The 19,823-nt window shown below is 41.6% G+C and overlaps 1 protein-coding gene across 3 annotated transcripts in view; it reads left to right on the top strand.

The window, feature by feature from the left end:
* EXOC4 (exocyst complex component 4) overlaps positions 1 to 19,823 on the top strand; it is an 802,504-nt gene that overhangs the window by 565,541 nt on the left and 217,140 nt on the right. For all 3 annotated transcript variants that reach the window (XM_086395578.1, XM_086395579.1, XM_086395580.1), the window contains one exon: positions 869 to 1,088. In XM_086395578.1, the coding sequence (XP_086251704.1) occupies positions 869 to 1,088 (220 nt within the window). The remainder of the gene's footprint in view (positions 1 to 868; positions 1,089 to 19,823) is intronic.

Here is a 19,823-nt window from a genome sequence, read left to right as displayed (position 1 = left end):
ACCATGAAAGCAGGAGCTGCCATCATAGAAAAATACAAAAAATAACATAACAAGTATCTGTGTACTCATTTGTGAGGTTTGACAGTTAGCCTACCGCTATAAATGCTTTAAGTGTTTTTTTTTTTTTAAAGGAAATTGATCATTACCAATAAAGTTAAACTTCTCCTTTGTCCCCACCCCCCTCCTGTTTCTTTTCATAACCTCTCAACCCACATTAGCATCATAAATTCAAAGACTATCCTTATTGGAAAAGACCCTGATGCTGGGAAAGGTTGAAGGCAAAAGGAGAAGGGGGTGGCAGAGGATGAGACGGTTAGATAGCATCGCCAACTCAAGGGACATGAATTTGAGCAACCTCTCAGAGATAGTAGAGACCAGAGGAGCCTGGCATGCTGCAGTCCATAGGGTCGCAAAGAGTCACACATGACTTAGAGACTGAACAACAATATCCTTTATTTTCTCTCTTTTCGAAAGTTCTGTCCACACATATATAGAGCTTAAGAAATATGCAGAATGAGGTTTGCTCTTTTCTTTGCATCATAATTTGTTTTTTATCACACTTTCTTTCACTTTTTATATTTTTATTTCCTTCTTGAATTAATAAATATTTTTGTCTCTCCTTTCTCCCCACTAGTTTGAAATTTTTGTTTCTGTTTCATCCTATTTCTATTGAATAAGTGAAATAACTTTTGTTTAAAAAACAGACTCATATATAGGTGGATATTAAAGTGGCCTGCCCTTGTTTAGAATTCTGGTAATTTCCCCAGATCTCTCCATGGCAGCAAGCAGAGATACCCATATTTGGTCATATTTCTGTAACTATCTTTCTGATACGTTTGACAGTGGCTGTGCTCTGTTTGTCTTCCAGATTCATTCAAGAGATAGAGCACGCCCTGGGACTTGGTCCTGCCAAACAGTGTCCTCTTCGAGAGTTTCTCACCATGTACATCAAAAACATCTTCCTCAATCAGGTCTTGGCTGAGATCAACAAGGAGATCGAAGGAGTCACGAAAACATCTGACCCCCTGAAGATCCTGGCTAATGCAGACACCATGAAAGTGCTGGGGGTTCAGCGGCCTCTCCTCCAGGTAATCACATCCTTTGAACTTCTTCTTTCTGTCAGCAGTTTTCACTGACTTGGCAAGGGTTACAAATTGAAAAGAGAAGGAGAAGAATTACCATCTGTTTCCATGTTCATCAGGGACAAAATAAGAGGAAATAAATTAAATGGGCACTAGGGAAATTAAAGGACTAATGTAGAGATAATGGAAGTCCTGAAGATCTTTAAGAAAAAAATGGTTAGTTTTGAGTATAGGAGATGGTGAGCCTCATTAACATGCAGGCAACTCCTCATTATTGGCCTGAAATTTGTCCTTGAATAGAATTCTCTTTCCAGTGGTGAGTGCATGCTGAAGTAGAAGGATTTACAGGGAGGAAGTGACTCTGCCTAACCTCAATGACCAACAGTAAACCCTCAGTTCCATTTGAATGCTGATTTGGCTAGCTCACAGTGAATCTGAACCCACCTTGCAAACTGGCTTTTGAAGGTCAGATCATTTGTTAATTCAAGTGACGATCATCTTAATATGAAAATGTTACTTTCCCTATTTTAAGTGATGGTTTCTGGGCAACAGAAGTAAAACAAGTTGTTAGATATTCAGATTAATAGACGAGGTATTTATTTTACATGCTTTAAGCCAGTGACTTGGAGGTAAATATAAAACCAAAAGAAAATTTGTATTAATATGAATTTCAATTATGAATATACATTAATTACTGTTATATTGTATAATAATTGGACCTTTGCAGTGTTTCCTCATTTAAGAGAATGATAGGCACAATAGTGCATTTTTGCATATGTTGTATGATATGAGGATACGTCAAAATGTGGAAGACTTGAGCTCTTCAAAGAGACATTGGATAAATGGGATAGTTGCTTCAGTTGCCTTTCTTTACCTGCTTTACATATGTCATCCTAGATTTTCCTTCTTTGTACACTAGATTGAATAAAAATGCTGGCCCTCTCGTAGGGAAAGGTCCTAGTGTGAGCATTCTCCTTTTTTATGAGCTAAGTCTTATATGGTCTTGAGAACATAGACGAGAGGCATTCATGTCCCCCAGAACTAGAGTAATAGCAACACATCTAGGAAGGTGTTCATTTGGATTGTCTGAATCCGTGTTCCTGGTGAAGGATCTGTCCTGAGTGTGGGATGCAGAACAAGGAGAAGAGCAAAGACATGTGCTCACTTACCCTTCTGCTGGCTCATTCTTCTACTGGCTCTTTGTGTGGCCGGCCTCTTCTCTTGGTGCCAGTTCAAATGCCACTTCCACAGGGAAGCTTTTCCTGACTATCTGCCTAAGTAGGTTCCCTTCATTGGTTATTTTTCATCTTCCCTCCTCCACCTTCTCAATCTATTCTTAACACTGGAGCCAAATTTTATGGATGTATCACACAAACTCCCATTCCAGGTGACGTATGATCAGGTTCTGCCAATAGGAAGCACTAGCAGGAAGTTGGGGAGAAGGCAATGGCACCCCACTCCAGTACTCTTGCCTGGAAAATCCCATGGACGGGGAGCCTAGTGGACTGCCGTGTCTGGGGTCGCTAGGAGTCGGACACGACTGAAGCCACTTAGCAGCAGCAGCAGCAGGAAGTTGGAGGGTAAAAGGAGAAAGAGAGATTGGGCTCTTGTCTCCTTCCTCTCCGTTTTGGACCAGAGTTCTGGCCTTGGGTGCCTCCCTCCATAACGAGAGGTCCTGCCAGATAACATTTTCTCCATGGCTCCAGCTCTCCCTGGACTATGACAACACCATTTCCTCCCCTCGGTCCTTGATGAGAGCTTTCTGCTGTTACCAGTCTCTGGGAGCCTCAGCATCCCTTGTTGCTTTTTTCAATGCTGCCTATATCTCTGTAAGTCACCTCTTCATTAGTATTTCTTCTGTTAATCATCTGAATGGAATTCTGTTTTTCATTTAGGCTCATGAATAGATTTCCCTACTTAGTCACTATTTTCAGGTTTTAATTTTTTTTCTTTCTTCGCACAACAGTCATAGGTGTTTATTTTCTGGCTTGTTGATGGTGGGGGACAGGGAGGCCTGGCGTGCTGCCGTCCATGGGGTCACAAAGAATTGGACACGGCTGTGTGACTGAACAACAACAACAGGCTTGTTGATTTCCTATCTTTTCTCACTAGAAATTAAGTTCCAAACACATAGGCAGGAGGAATGTGCTCAGGAGTTTGTTGGATGAATGTATATGTGGGTGGGTGGGCAGATAGATGGTCACAGTGAATAGGTTTTGAGTGTCTTAACTGCAGAGTCAGAGTGGGAAGATGAGAAAGAGAGAGGGACAAAAACTTGTTTACTTTTATGTTATGTCTGACCATATCATTAATTTCTTCTCCATTAGAAAGCCTCTCAGTATGTATATCCCTCAAGTATCATGCTATATGCTGTACAGAGCAACTTTAATACACTTAGTGTGGTGAAAATAAAAGAAACATTGCACTACAGACAGAATCTGGGACCTAAAGATACTGGCTCATTAGACATGATAATTTTCAACTTGAGTAACAGAGACACATTAAAACTCCTAACTGGTTGACTGCAGTCTGGGCCATGTCAGGGCCCCATACTGCTGGCTCCATGGCGTCTCTGGTCCGTCTACCAACGTGCTTATCAAGTCACTCCTAACCTCATCACCAGCCATTTGTACATGTCATTACACCTCTTGTTCTTCAAATCAATGACTCCATTCTGAGGCTACATTAACAACTCCAGCCTTACCTCTTCTTTCTTTGACCTTGTCCAAACATGATAGTTGCACATAAGTGAATAAATCTTAAAAGCCATTCAAGCTATTCATCTCCAGATAGGTTTACAGAGCCCAGATACCTGCCTTCTTATTTGGTTATTTTGTTCTCCCTTTCTTCCTCAGAGTTTTATTTTTGACAGTGAAAATGAGTTAGAGCACATCAGTAAGTTTGTTTAATATTCTCAGAGTTAGGCTAAAAAAGCACATGAGGAGGAGGCTATTTTCCTTTCCCATCTTGAGAAAGTCTCTGGCTTTCTGATGGTTGTAAATTGTTCTCTGACAATTTCTCTCGTGCTCAGATATCAGTGTTTCTTAAATGTGTTTCAGTGTCACTTTAATATTTTTTTATTCCCAGCTAATTATAGGTAGCTAATATAAAGAAAAATAATTGAGAAGTAATTCTCAGTAACTGTAGCTGAGAATCCAAAGCAATTGTGAAGAAGAGAGCTTGGAGAAATATCTATATGTGTGAAAGATGCAGGAGGGCTAAGTATGGAATTCTGTGTCCTTCAAAGCCATTCTTCCTGCTCACTGTTGTTTGCTTACAGACTGGAAAGGATGGTGCCTTTCCCTGGAGGCAGCACCCACTGTCATAAAGCATCAGCCCGATGGGGTTCTCCGGGGACAGTGGACAGACAGCTGTCTCAGTGCTGCTTCCATTTATTTCATGATGTGCAGACACAGAGAACCCCGGGACACTCGGTCGTTTCCTCTCTGAAATGGCATTTGGTCAGGGTAGACAGTCAGTTATAAGGGGGCATTTATTTGGGCCATAACGTGCTTTTACATAGACTTCCAGGTGACTCAGTAGTAAAGCGTCTGCCTGCCAGTGCAGGAGACTCAGGAGACATGGGTTTGATCCCTGGGTGGGGAAGATCCCCTGGAGGAGAAAATGGCAACCCACTCCAGTATTCTTGCCTGGAATATCCTGTGGACAGAGGAGCCTGGCGGCATATAGTGCATGGGGTTGCAAAGAGTTGGACACAGCACACACGTGTGCTCACGTGCTTTTACATTGGTAACTTTACTTTCTAGGCACATAGGAAGGAAGAAAGGAAGGAAATAGGGAGGAAGAAATTACAAGCACCATGTTATAGGTGAAATAACTGTGTGGATGCTGGCCGCTGATACAGCAGCATTGTACTAGAAGTAACAGAAGCAGTAATGATAGCAGTCATAACAGTAAATAGTAATAAAGCTGACAGCTCACACTTCAACAGCATTTACTATGAGCCAGACACTATCGAGTGCTTTACATGTATTGACTTGTAAATGTTTTATATGCATTGACAACAGCTTTGTGAAGGTAGCGTTCTTATTGTTGGGAAGAAACTGAGAAACAGTGAAATTAAATAATTTGCCCAAAGTCATTTAGCTAGCATCAGTAAAACTGTAATTCAAAGGCAGGTGACCTAACCCTGGAACCCGTGTTCTAACTCAGTTTTACTCAGTGTAAGAGAATGCTTCCCTGCAAGCTGTTTATTTATTTATTTTTTTTCCTCTGCATGCATGCTCAGTCCTGTCTGACTCTTTGTGACTTCATGGACTATAGCTGGCCAGTCTCCTCTGTCCATGGAATTTTCCAGACAAGAATACTGGAGAGGGTTGCCATTTCCTACTCCAGAGGATCTTTCTGGACCAGGGATCGAACCCATGTCTCTGAATTGTAGGTAGATTCTTTACCACTAGGCCACCTAGGAAGCCAAGCTCCATTGAGTCGGTGTTGCCATCCAACCATCTCATCCTCTGTCGTCCCCTTCTCCTCCTGCCCTCAGTCTTTCCCAGCATCATGACAATGTTTAAATTGAAACATCACAGATCTTATACTTCTAATGCTGTTAGATGGAGACAGGTGGACTATGCTTCATGCTCTTACCATCTGAGAGTCCTCTGTTACCATCACTTTTTCTGCAGAGTGGCCTCCATCCATTGCAAGGCAAAGCATGCTGACTCAAATGAAAGAAATCCATTAAGAGAAATTCCTCATTTCTCCTGACTCAGATCTTCTGGCATTCCAGACATAGAGCTATGGAAACAGTTGATTGTTTGAAGTGGATACCCCTTCATGCCTTATATATCACAGCAATCAACCAACTGTTCACTCATCAGATAGGAGGAAACATTCTCTCTGTTCCCTGACTTGCCCTTGGTTTGGGGATGTAATTTGATTTATTCCTCTTTAGTGTCTCCATCCAGAAAAGGGGAGAGGAGACTAATGCTTAGGTTTTTCTCCCTTAACTATCACACAGCTGAACAGACATGTTTCTGTGTGAACAAAAGATACAAGTAAAGGTGTCCCCCCCCCACCCTCCCACCAATGAAATACCTGGTATCCTTGTTACTTAGAGAGGGACCTGTGGACAAGAACATAAGACCTCTGAGTCAGAATATGCATGTATACGGCATCCCCAGGTGATTTGTACGTACATTAGATTTTCAGAAGCACTGTCTTGAATGAGCACGGCTTCCCTAGTGGCTCAGAGGTGAAGAATATGCCTGCCACTGTAGGAGATGAGGGTTTGATCCCTGGTCAGGAAGATCCCCTGGAGTAGGAAATGGCAACCCACTCCAGTATTCTTGCCTGGAGAATCCCATGGTCAGAGGAGCCTGGTGGGCTACAGTCCATAGGGTCGCACAGTTGGACACAACTGAGTGACTGAGCACACACATACTCCTTGTACGAGAGCAACATGAAGTGTGGTCCATGGACTGGTGCATCATATCACCTGCTGCTGCTGCTGCTAAGTTGCTTCAGTCGTGTCCGACTCTATGCGACCCCAATATCACCTGAGCTTGTGAGAAATGCAGATTCCTCAGCCTCAACTGTGCTCAAGAGTGGAGCTCAGGAATCTCTGGTCTGACCAGCCCTCTTGGTCATTAATAGAGGTGGAAGTTTTAGAAGCATTGTCTTACATAATACGGGCATTTCCAGCTGGAGGCTAGGCAATGGGGTTCTAATGCTGTGGGCTTCTAGCACTGCGGCAAACAACAGTAGTTACTTCAAGAAAATGATTCAGCTTTGTTTCATACAGACGCCAAATTTGTAAAAACAATATTTGCAGCGGCAGCAGAAGCTGCTTCCTAGTCTAGCACATTGCTGAATGTTGCAAAGTTCTTTCCAGACACAGGCTGAGTGTACGTTTCCTGGCTCATGTTGAGCAATGTGAGACAAGGACAGCTTTCCTAAAGCCGAGGCTTACATTCCCACATTCACAGGAGGAAAAAACCATAAACTGTGCAAGTGAAAAAGTTGAAACAATATTCAAACATCTAAAGTACATTTTCATTTTCCTCATTGCCCCAGTGTGTGTCAGAGCCCTTCTGAGAAGTGAGATAGAGGCAGCCTGCAAACCCTACATTCTTCTGTCTTCCTCATCCTTCTGAGCTCCCCACTGCTGCCTGGGGGTGTGTGGGTATCAGTAACAATTTTCATTAGAAGCACCCAAAGGCTTTCTGAACACACCCAGGGAGTTGGTTCTGTTGATCAGGGGTAAGATTCCATCCCAGAGATATGGTTCAGTAGATCAGGGATGAGGTCTGGGCATCCAGGTGTTATGAGCTGTCCAGATGATTCCAACATATACAGACAGTATTAGCATCACTTGTCGCTGGCCTGCATCTTTCTACTCCATAGAATCAATTACTGCCCTGAGAGGAAGTACAAAAAAGTTATAAATAAGGGATCCTTTCTTTCAGTCAGTTTTGTAACAAAGGGTCTGTTGGATACTTTGAATCAAGCTTGATATATAAGACTTGGGATCAGATACAAATAGATTTAAATCCCAGATGTTTCAGTGGATACTTCTGTGATCAGGACCAAGTTTCTCACCTCTCCATACCTATTCCCTGCTCTATAAAATAAGAATAATAAAATATGTGTCCTAGGAACACAGACATCATTTCTAGGGTTTGGATGGAATAATGGTTGTAAAACATGCCTCCTTCCTTTTCCATGTCACAGATGCCTGGACTTCAGCCTTGACTACTCTGATGCCTGCTACCTGCCCACAGCTTATCTCTCAACATCGCAGCCTTTTGACTTCTCCTGACCACGCCTCACCACTCCTGTTGTTTCTTTGTAGATTTCAGCCTGCATCTCCTCTCATCACTGTTTACTCACTCCTGTTCTCTGTGCTCCCTCACCCAGCTAGTAAGTGGTGTTTCCTGCTTCCTATTACCTTAGAGTGAGCAGGAGATGGTATTGTTTCACTTCCTTCCTCTTTTTCCTGGATTTGCCCACTGATCATTTGTTAGCAGCAGAAACATCATGCAATATTTATGATCATTAAAGCTAGTATGTTCATTTCCCAGGGCAAGTAAAACAAATTACCACAGACTTGGTGGTTTAAAAAAATAGAAATCCATGGACTCCTAGTTCCAGAGGCCAGAGGCCACATTCCCTTCAAAGGCTCTAAAGGAGGACCCTTCCTTGCTTCTTCCATCTTCTGGTGGTCCTGGCCTTTTTTGGCTTTGGGGAGCATAATTCTGATCCCTGCTTCCATCTTAACATGATCTTCTCCCACATTCTCCATTTTTCCTTTTCTGTCTCTTCTCAGGACACTCTCATTGAATTTAGGGCACACTTTAATCCAGCCATGACCTCACCTCAACCCTTAATCATATTTATATCCACAAAGACCCTATTTGCGACTAAGGTCACATTCTGAGGTTGCCTGTGGAATGTTGGGAGGACACTATTCAACTCACCACAGCTAATAATTTGAAGCAGTCTATATAGAATGCAACATATTCAACTTGCTATATTTTCCTAGAAAACACTCTGGCAGGAAGCAGTATAGAAGTAATGTTGTTAAGTCAATAGGGCCAGAATGGTCTAAATTCTAGATGTCAGCAAGGTTCCAAATGAAAGTTTTTGGTGGGCTGAGTGATTGCTGGAGCTCTAGTTAAGCTTTATTGAGGGTTAGCAGACACAGCTGCTTACAGTATAATGATTTGCCAGAGATAATTACACTGATGCCCAAGCCTATTATCTCCCTGGCTAAGTCAAGGTGCTGCCAGTAACCTCTTGTTGGTTTCCCAGGGAAGTGTGGCCAGCGGAAGTAGCATATTGTTTTCATCATATCAAATTATGTTAATGTGAACAATGTTGGATTTGAGTGGTGTTTGCATACAGCCAGTTGTTACCACTCTACTCATGGTACAGAATAGATTTAGTTTTTATTAGCCTAAATAGATTAGTCCCATTTAAGGTCTGCTGGAAGTCATCATGGAAATCATTAAGTGGAAAAGAGAGCTGATCAATTTTTTTTTTTTTTTTTCTCCCCTGTAAGCTTGGAGAGGTGGTGCTAATGGTCTCAGTGTGCTAAAAATAGGTCTCAGAACCAAGATGCCTTGAGGCCTAATTTGATTCTTCAGTGTTTACCTAAACCTAAAGAAATACTAACTTAAATAGTAACTTTGAATTTTCCTTTGATAAAGGTAAAATAAAAGTAAAATAAAATACTCACCGACAGTATTATTTAGGCCCTTCATGCTGCACGAAGGCCTCCAGTAACCAACCACTAGTGGCCGCTTGAGGTTTTATCTGGGAAGACGGGCAACAATGTTCCTTTGTTCTTTTTGAATGTTCAGATTGTCAGCATGGCTTTCAACACTCCGCTGTCCACTTCTGAGACAGCTGAGCAAATTAAATCTTTCAGTACTGATGTGGACTTCGGGTGTGTCTTCAGATTTTCTTATCAACTTGTGTTATTTTTGTATGATTTATTTTGTTAATAGTTTAAAGCATTTTATTTGTTGTAGAATTTTTGTTGTGATTCTTCATAGCCATTCAGGAAAATAACTCACAGAAATTTCACCATGGCATGGTAGGAAAAGCATTTAAAATGGGGGTCCGGTCTCCCTGTTAGTCCAGTGACCTTAGGCAATCCCAAACCACTTACTGTCCCTCAGCTTCACGTTTCTCTATGAGAATGATACTGGCTTAAACCACCTCGTAAGATTAAGGTGATGAGTACAGCGAGATCATGTATTCGGCAGGGCTTTCTGAACTGCTCTACGTATTGAGTTGTCTCATAATTGTTATTATTGGTCCACACACCCACATGATCATTCAGAAAATCCATTAGCATTAAAGGAAATGATGCTAAGAAAACACCTACAGAAATGAAAAATATTTCCTATTAAATGAGAGGCTTCTCTAAGTTTTGCCAACAGTTTGTTTTATAAATGATTGGACAACCAATATAAGAACCTGGTATTTTCCCCCTAGAGTTTATCATGAAAATATTTGAAACATCTAAAAAGGCTGAGAAAAAGAAAGAAAACCACCCACAGCTCACTATCCAGATTTTACAGTTAGCACTTCTCTGAATTTGTTCCAGAGCATAACCAAACCTGATAAATTTGAATTCTTTTTCAGTCATTCTAGAAATGAATTCCCAGTAATTCCTAATCACTTTACCATGGTGGTGTTCACAGGTTTTTAATCTCTTACGTAGAAAATCTGAACATAAAAAGAAATATATTAAGTGAGAAAGTAGTTGCTTTGTGTTAACTGTTCAGTTTCTAAAAGTATCCATCCAGATGTTTCCTTAAAATAGTGTCATGGAACAGGAAATTGACCAACCCATGCTTGTTGTTAATCTATTACCTATAAATTGCCTTTATTGAATAGACTGCCTTTATTGAATATACTACCAAGGAATTTGCCCTTATAACTACTGATGAAAAGGGCTGTGAAGTGAGCAAATGAGAGTGATTTTTATATACATGCAGAATAGGCACATCATATGATCAACTTTTTATAAATATCTTTATAGTCTTATCTCTGGATGAAGAAGAAATAGGACCTTGTTGTCCATTTGGCTGGTTTTCATAGAAAGTCCCTGGTTAACTAGATGGGAGAAAAGGGTGTGTGTGTGTGTAAATATGCATATATTTAAACTAACTTCTATACAGTATAGCCAGTGAGGCATTTGGAGAAAACCAAGAGGGGCCAGAAATAAAGAAATCATTTTTCTTTTGTCTGCAGAAAATCATCTGCAGCCAACCCAATGCATTGTATAAAAATCATTAATGATATGAAGTTTTCCGTTTTTGAAGTCGGTTAAAAATCCGACTGTTTTCTCCAGCATTCCATTAATTCTCAGAATGTGTTTGGGACAGATTTTAACTTAGATGCAACTTTCCCAGAATTCATTTATTGTATCTGGGTTATGAGGTCAGTGTATAACACAGAGGCTGGGAAGGGCTTATCCCATGAGGAGGCATGAGGGGCTGGAGGAGGCATGAGGGGCTGCTGAATGAGAAAGTAATTACAGCCAATGACGCTTGTTTACCAGCTTTGCTTGGTACTAAGAAACTTGCTTGAGCACCAGGCTGTTTCAGAATGACATCAATATAGGGATAAGCCCTGGGTTTTAAAGGAGGATTCTGAATTTACTTTCTAAGTAAAGGCAGGCCCACTGATGGCCATCTTGGTTTTCACCTAGACTGGGCTATGTAACAGGGCTTATTCGGGGTACTATCTGTCTTGATCTTGCCTCGGCCCACTCCTTGGTGGATAAGCAGGAGAGAAGGTAATGATTAGTGACAGATATGCTGACAGGGACTGAACTGCATTAACACTCTGTCGTTCAGATCTTTAGAGAGCTGTCTTTGCCCAAAATAGATTTGACTTTACTTGCTAACAAAGGCATCTTCAGATGTATTTCTCTTCCTTAAACACTGGAGAAGAGGAAGAACATCCCATCGAGAGATAGCAAGAAGGGAGAAAAGACTGGCTTGACAGCCCAAGCAGATGATAGTCATCGTTCTTGTGAGCAGCAGGATTGCTGACCTGGCAAGATGACTGGTGGAGGCCGGATGAGCATAGACAGAGCACTGCTGCTCTTGGGGAATCTTTGAGGTCCTTATCCTAAGTCAGTTTTGCCCAGTGCAGCTCTGGCTTAGAGATGTTCTAGTGAGCCAAGGAAAAGGATGAAGACTGCCTGAGCTTGAGAGTTAAACGGTTCTTTAAGATGAACTGTTCAAATAAAGTAGATGTTTTTCTTCATGCTTTTCAAGGATCCTGTCCTGCTCAGAACCTGGCACGTGCTTTGTCTTAGATTAGACACCCTAAGATGGGCTGGTGAAAATCTGACACATCAGATATAATAAGAGAGACACGACACAGCTGGTTAATTTCCACTGATGAAATTCTAGTAAGACTAAATGATTACTCACTATACACCTCCTTTGTGCTATCACTGGACAAGGAGATGAGGATATACAAAAGAAATTTAAAGCCCGACTCCCACTTCTCAGGGGCCTCCAGTTTAGTTGGGGAATCAGAATTCCTCACGCCTATAAGTGTGACAGCAGCAGAGGACCATGGGTACCTGAACACTGAAGGTGATGGTTCAGAAGATTTGCAGTTTAAGAGAAAGATGGTAACGATGACCCTATATGCGAGACAGCAAAAGAGACACAGATGTAAAGAACAGACTTTTGGACTTTGTGTGTGAAGGCGAGGGTGGGATGATTTGAGAGAATAGCATTGAAACACGTGTATTATCATATGTGAAATAGATCGCTAGTCCAGGTTCGATGCATGAGACAGGGTGCTCAGGGCTGGTGCACTGGGATGACCCTGAGGGATGGGATCGGGAGGGAGGTGGGAGGGGGGTTCAGGATGGGGAACACATGTACACCCATCGCTGATTTGTGTCAATGTATGGCAAAACCCACTACAATATTGCAAAGTAATTAGTCTCCAATTAAAATAAATAAATTAATTTAAAAAATAAAAAAGAGTGGAGGACTCAGCTGAGGGCTGGAGAATTCTAGAAACTTTAAACAAGAGGTGGGTCCTGAACCGGACATTGTAGGATTACGTGAGCCAAATGATACATGTGAAGACACCAAAGGGATTGTTCACAAAATGGTGGGGTTAGTCTAGGTGAGTGAAGGAATGGAGAGTGATAAGCAAGGTTCTCAGGGCGCAGAACTCCCATGGAGGTCTTAAACTTTGACAGGACTATTTCCTTTGTAACAGAGCCTGGAAGGGTATACTTTAACGGGTGCTCTCTTAAGGGAGAGTGGGCTTGGGCAATTCATAGGTGAGATTAGAAGGAACCCAAATGCCTAGGAATTCACTTGATCTGCTAGGCAGAGACATTTCAAACTCAGGGAACACAGAATGGGAACCTAGTTCTCTGTGTCCCAGAGATATGTAATTCTCTTTGGAGATTTTACTTGATAATAGCTGTGCCCCAGAAAACCATCTTGTTTAACCAATGTGATAAGCTGACAATGTAGTTTTTCTCTCTGATTATTAGGTACTCTGTGTAGTCAATACACTGGTACCATGTGAGGGTAATTTCCTCTTTTATTTTATCTCAATGCACTGTGTTATAAATAGTTAAAAACAAAGCAAAAAGATAAGAGACAAAGAGCCTGGGGTCAGAAGGGCCAGCCAAGATGGGAGTCCAGTAATCCAACCCAGAGAGGAAGATGGTTTCCAACGAGTGTTTCTCTCTCAGACAGAAGCTTCAGGTAGTAACCTCACGGCTGCCTGAGGTTTGATGACCCCCAACCTTTTGCTTGGATTTGAAGTCATTCTTTTGACTCAGTGTCGTGATTGGGCAAACACCCACCCCAGATGTGTTTACTTTCTGGGATAAGTATTGTACTTGTTAATCATCATCAGGTTTTTCTCGCCGAGCCTTCAAACGGCAGCCACTGGATGGTGTCCTGCCCTTCATCACCTCTGTCCACAAGAGCAGCCGCTCGGCTGCAGCATGTTTGTATTTGTTCAAAGATTAAGCTGTACATTTCTCCCTTATTACCTTTTTTAGACACACAGGAGCTCTGTCAGTTAAAGCCCTGCTTTGGGGAAAAGGCAACACGCAGCTAACTCATTAACAGGTTATCTATGTCATTATGTCCTTTTTGGATTGTACATATTGGAAATCGTCTTTTGAGGAGAAAAAAGAATCCATCTAGGCTTCTAGTTTCCCTTTCTTTTTCTTCCTCATTTTTATCTGCCTTTTTTCCCTCCATAGTTACAGCTATTCCCATGATGGATGGTCATATCTTTGGAGTCCAGAATACCCTGAGTATTCACTTGCAAATAGCTACAAAGTCAAGTTCAGATAACTGCTCTTCAATGAGAGCTATTCTGTACCTTATTGGACCCACACTACTTCTCTTGGCCCCATTGCAACCACAGGAGTTTAATTGCTTCTTCCTTTTTATTCCACAAAGCGTTTTTTAGTTTGTTCTCCTCTTGGTTGTTCCAAGGTCAAGGCTGCCTATCAGGTGCTTGCAGAAGTGCTCTGATGACCTTGCTTGCTGTTCTTGCCCGTAGCTTCCAAGGCTGGGTCCAGAATGAGCAGCTTACCTGAGTGAGAGATGGCTAGTTGGTACGTGAATTTCGTACCTCTTGAGCAAGACATATCTGTCCTTCCATCCTTTCACAGTTTTGCTTTGGAGCCAAAAGAAACCTCTTATACTTAGTAGGCTCTCATTTGGTGAGTGAGTAAAATAGAAATTGCCAAAATAGAAATTGCCTTGAACAATTATGTTCAAGGATGGCCTTCGGCTTACAGTTAGGTAAAGGGTGTATAGAAGCAAACCTATGTTGTTTGCCAAGGAAAGGAGCTCTAAGTTTTATGGTTCTTTAAACATTTTATTTTAGAAACATCCAAGATTTATAGAGAAGTGGCAAAGATGACACACTTCCCATACACCCCACACTCAGTTGCCCCCTCTTATTAGTATCTTATATTCGTATGGTGAATTGATTGCAATTAATGAACCAATATTGATACATTCCTGTTAATTAAAATCCACACTTTATTCAAATTGCCTTGTCTTTCACGTGATGTCGTCTGTTCCCAGATCCCATCCAAGATATCACATTATGTTAAGTTCTGTCTCTTTAGGCTCCTCCCTGATATGACAGTTTCTCAGACTTTCCTTTTTTAAATGGCCTTGACAGCAAGTTAGGTATGTTGCAGAATGTCCTTCAGTATGGACTAGTCTGATGTTTTTCTCGTGATTTGACGAGGGGTATGTGTTTGTGGGGGGAAGACCACAGAGGTAAAGCATATTTCTCATCATGTCACATCAAGTATATATACTGTCGGCTTGATTCATCACTGTCAGTGTTAACCTTGCTCTCCTTGCTGAGGCTTAGATTTCTCCTTTAGAGAGTTCCCCTGCCCCTTTCCATAGGTTACTCTTTGGACTGAGTGAAGTCGCTCGGTCGTGTCCGACTCTTTGTGACCCCGTGGACTGTAGCCCACCAGGCTCCTCCGTCCATGGGATTCTCCAGGCAAGAATACTGGAGTGGGTTGCCATTTCCTTCTCCAGGGGATCTTCCCAACCCAGGGATCGAACCAGGTCTCCCACATTGCGGGCAGACGCTTTAACCTCTGAGCCATCAGAGAAACCTTACTCTTTGGAAGGAATTCATTATGCACAGCAGACACACTCAAGGAGTGGGGAGAAAAAAGAGTGAGGATTTATGCCCCACTTCCGTGAAAATAGAATATCTGCATAAATGATTGGGAAGGCTTCTGCCTGAAAGATGTGTCCCTTCTCTCCCATTTTTGTATTTATTCAATCATTCATTATGAACTCATAGATTTTTATTGCATACAGTGGGTTAAAATCCAATACTGTCTTTGTTTTCTGTTTTAAATCCCAGCTTTGGCCATTGGAGGCTCCTGTATCATCACCCTTGTGATTTTTTTTTTTAAGCACTTATTTTCTGGTGCCCCAAGATGCTACGAGCTCCATCTTTGTATTTCTTACCCCAGTCCTAGAATCAGCCATTTTTCCCAGAAGCTCCAGTTCCTGTTATTAGAGAAAATAGAAATGCCAACCAAGATCTGGGGATTTGATATGATTATTTTTACTTGGGTGTCATTATGTCTGTCCTCTCGGTCTACAGAGAAAGGAAATACATGTGTATGCTAACTCGTGTATATATTCATATCCCTGTATATTTCTGTATGTGGCCCCTTTACTTATTGAGCTAAAACTGAGTTTATACTGACGTCTCTGCCTCAAGTGCATTGCCACATGGATCATTCTAACCTCCTCCTCTCGCTTATCTGTTACCTTCCTCTCCCACAGTGAAAGAACCTCCGACCGCCTATAATCCATGTCCCTAACTGTTCAATTCCAGCTTCCATGCATAGCAATATCAGAATTGATAACCCCCACCCTGTGAAAAACAACTTTATTCAACTCATTATAGTCCTTATGTATAATTTCTTCTGCCTTTAGTTTTGTAGACTTTACTAATTTCCAGAATTACTTGGGCTAGCACCTTTTTCTCTCACTTTCCTTTAAAGAGGGTTATTTTAGACATTTGTGATATAGTTAGATGGTTTTATCATATTCTGTATGTCGTTAAATTTAAGGTATTGTAGGATACCTTAACCTCCTAAATGAATTTTTAATTTGCATATATTAAGCTGTATTATAAGTTCTGTGGGTTTTGATAAATGCATAATGTCATGTATTTACCGTTAAAGTATCACATAAAATGATTTTTACCCACATCCCCCAGATACCCTGTATTTCATCTGTTCAGCCTTTGTCTCCTCTCCTCCCCATGCCTTTGACAGTCACCAGTCATTTATTGTCTCTAGAGTTTTGCACTTTCCAGAAGTCATATAATTGGAGTCATGCAGTATTTAGCTCTTCCAGACTGGCTTCTTTAAATTAGCACTCTATGAAAGATTAATTCGTGGCTTGACAGCTCATTGCTTTTGATCACTGAATAATAGTCCATGGTATGGATTATGGATGTGGTATATGATATAGAAATAACAGTTTGTTTATTCATTCACCTATTGAAGGATATCTTGGTTGCTTCCATTACAAATAAAGCTGCTGTAAATATCCACATACAGATTTTTATATGATTATAAGTTTTCAGATCAGTTGGGTATTGTTTTTAACTATGTATAGAAGTTGTGCAAGTGGATGGGGTTGTGGGTTACTCACAAATAAGCAAGTACTTTACGTGGTAAGTGCTCTAATAGACATAGGAATACGATCAGTAAACTGTTGAATCTAAGAAAAAGGCAAAAGTAAATATACTTAAATTTACTCTTAAGTTCTATTTTTAAATGATTCCTCAGTTCAGTTCATTCGCTCAGTCATGTCTAACCCTTTGCCATCCCATGGACTGTAGCACACCAGGCTTCTGTGTACATCACCAGCTCCCAGAGCTTGCTCAAACTCATGTCCATCAAGTTGGTGATGCCATCCAACAGTCTTATCCAACCATCTCATCCTCTGTCATCCCCTTCTCCTTCTGCCGTCATTTTCCCCAGCATCAGGGTCTTTTCCAATGAGTCAGTTCTTCACATCAGGTGGCCAAAGTATTGGAATTTCAGCTTCAACATAGTTCTTCCAATGAACAATGAACCATACTTCCAATATTCAGAATTGTTTTCCTTTAAGATTGACTGACTTCATTTCCTTGCCGTCCAAGGGACTCTCAAGAGTCTTCTCCAACACCACAGATCAAAAGCATCAATTCTTTGGCTCTCAGCCTTCTTTGTGTTCCAATTCTCACATCCATACATGACTAATGGAAAAATCATAGCTTTGACTAGATGGACCTTTGTCAGCAAAGTAATGTCTCTGCTTTTTAATATGCTGTCCATGTTGGTCATAGATTTTATTCTAAAGAGCAAGCATCCCTAATTTTGTGGCTGTAGTCACCATCTGCAGTGATTTTGGAGCCCTAGAAATTAAAGTCTGTCACTATTTCTGTTGTTTCCCCATCTATTTGCCATGAAGCAATGGGACTAGATGTCATGATCTTAGTTTTTTGAATGTTGAGTTTTAAGCCAGCTTTTTCACTCTCTTCTTTCACTTTTATCAAGAGGCTCTTTAGTTCCTCTTTGCTTTCTGCCATAAGGGTGATGTCATCTGCATATCTGAGGTCATTGATATTTCTCCCTGCAGTCTTGATTCCAGCTTGTGCTTCAGCCAGCCTGGCATTTCACGTGATGTACCCTGCATATAAGTTAAATAAGCAGGGTGACAATATATAGCCTTGACGTACTCCTTTCCCTATTTGGAACCAATGCATTGCTCCGTGTCCGGTTCTAACTGTTGCTTCTTGACCTGCATAGAGATTTCTCAGGAAACAGGTCAGGTGGTCAGTATTCCCATCTCTTGAAGAATTTTCCACAGTTTTGTTGTGATCCACCCAAACTTTGTGATTGGTTTGTGTGATCCACACCACAAAGGCTTTGGCATAGTCCGTAAAACAGAGTAGATGTTTTTCTGGAACTCTCTTGCTTTTGCCATGACCCAACAGATATTGGAAATTTGATCTCTGGTTCTAAATCCAGCTTGAACATCTGGAATTTCACAGTTCATATACTGATGAAGCCTGGCTTGGAGAATTTGGGGCAGTACTTTGCTTAGCATGTGAGATGAGTACAATTGTACAGTAGTTTGAACATTCTTTGGCATTGCCTTTCTTTGGGATTGGAATGAAAACAGACCTTTTCCAGTCCTGTGGCCACTGCTGAGTTTTCCAAATTTGCTGGCATATTGAGTGCAGCACTTTAACTGCATCATCTTTTAGGGATTTAAAATAGCTCAGCTGGAATTTCGTCACCTCCAGTAGCTTTGTTTGTAGTGATGCTTCCTAAGGCCCACTTGACTTCACATTCCAGGATATCTGGCTCTAGGTAATTGGTTATCTGGGTCATAAAGATCTTTTTGGTACAGTTCTTGTGTGTATTCTTGCCACCTCATCCTAATATCTTCTGCTTCTTTTAGGTCCATACTGTTTTTGTCCTTAATTTACTCTTAAGCTTCATTAAAAAAAAAAAAAAAATACTTCACATTGCTTTCCAGGAAAACACCCTCCCTCCAACTTCTTCTGCTTCCCTCCACCAAAACCCACCAATTTACCAAAGACTTTCTGCTGCAGCTACAGTGAAGACCTTGAGACAGGTGGCCCAAAATATTCTGCCTGAAAAATGAAAGTCATAGGAACTCGCTCATGACAGACTCCTTCACAACTTAATAGTGGGGGAGAAAATCCACATAAGGTTGAAAAAACAGCTCTTACCAATGAGAAGGGAAAAAAATGCATAGAGACTTTTAGCTGTTTGGAAATCTGGAACTAGTAGGACGAAGGAACTGATGTAATTTTTTTTTTACCAAGTGCAGAGCTAACAACAAATAATTTATTCTGGGATTTGGGGTTCCTCCCCCAGAGATTTCTCCTAGAGCTAAACCCAGTGAAACTAGCCACATGGGAAATGAAACCCTGCTTTGTCAAGAGCTAAGCCAGTATCTTTCAAGAAGAGCTTTTGTGTTATATGCCCAGGAAGAGATGCCAGGGAGTCATGGGAAGGCCTCTCTTTTCTTGCTTGTGCACTTTTGCATGTTAGCTGCCTGGGTCCACTGTGCCAACTGGAGCCGGACTTATACCCCCGTCAGTGGTAGAGAAGGTGGAATAGCAGGAGAAGGAAAGTGTGTTTACTGCCTGGGAGGTGGAATGCACAAGAATTGGCCCACACATACCCTTCTTGAATGTATCAGATCAGATCAGATCAGTCGCTCAGTCGTGTCCGACTCTTTGCGACCCCATGAATCACAGCACGCCAGGCCTCCCTGTCCATCACCAACTCCCGGAGTTCACTCAGACTCACGTCCATCGAGTCAGTGACGCCATCCAGCCATCTCATCCTCTGTCGTCCCCTTCTCCTCCTGCCCCCAATCCCTCCCAGCATCAGAGTCTTTTCCAGTGAGTCAACTCTTCACATGAGGTGGCCAAACTACTGCAGTTTCAGCTTTAGCATCATTCCTTCCAAAGAAATCCCAGGGCTGATCTCCTTCAGAATGGACTGGTTGGATCTCCTTGCAGTCCAAGGGACTCTCAAGAGTCTTCTCCAACACCACAGTTCAAAAGCATCAATTCTTTGGCGCTCAGCTTTCTTCACAGTCCAACTCTCACATCCATACATGACCACAGGAAAAACCACCTGCATTTTAGTAAAATATAACACAAGCA

This window comes from Bos grunniens, chromosome 4, assembly GCF_055505025.1.
Source record: "Bos grunniens cultivar Pamir isolate PY7600 chromosome 4, Bosgru_T2T1.0, whole genome shotgun sequence".
NCBI lineage: Eukaryota > Metazoa > Chordata > Mammalia > Artiodactyla > Bovidae > Bos > Bos grunniens.
Note: the sequence above shows the minus strand (reverse complement) of the source record. Positions and strands in the feature narration are given on the sequence as shown.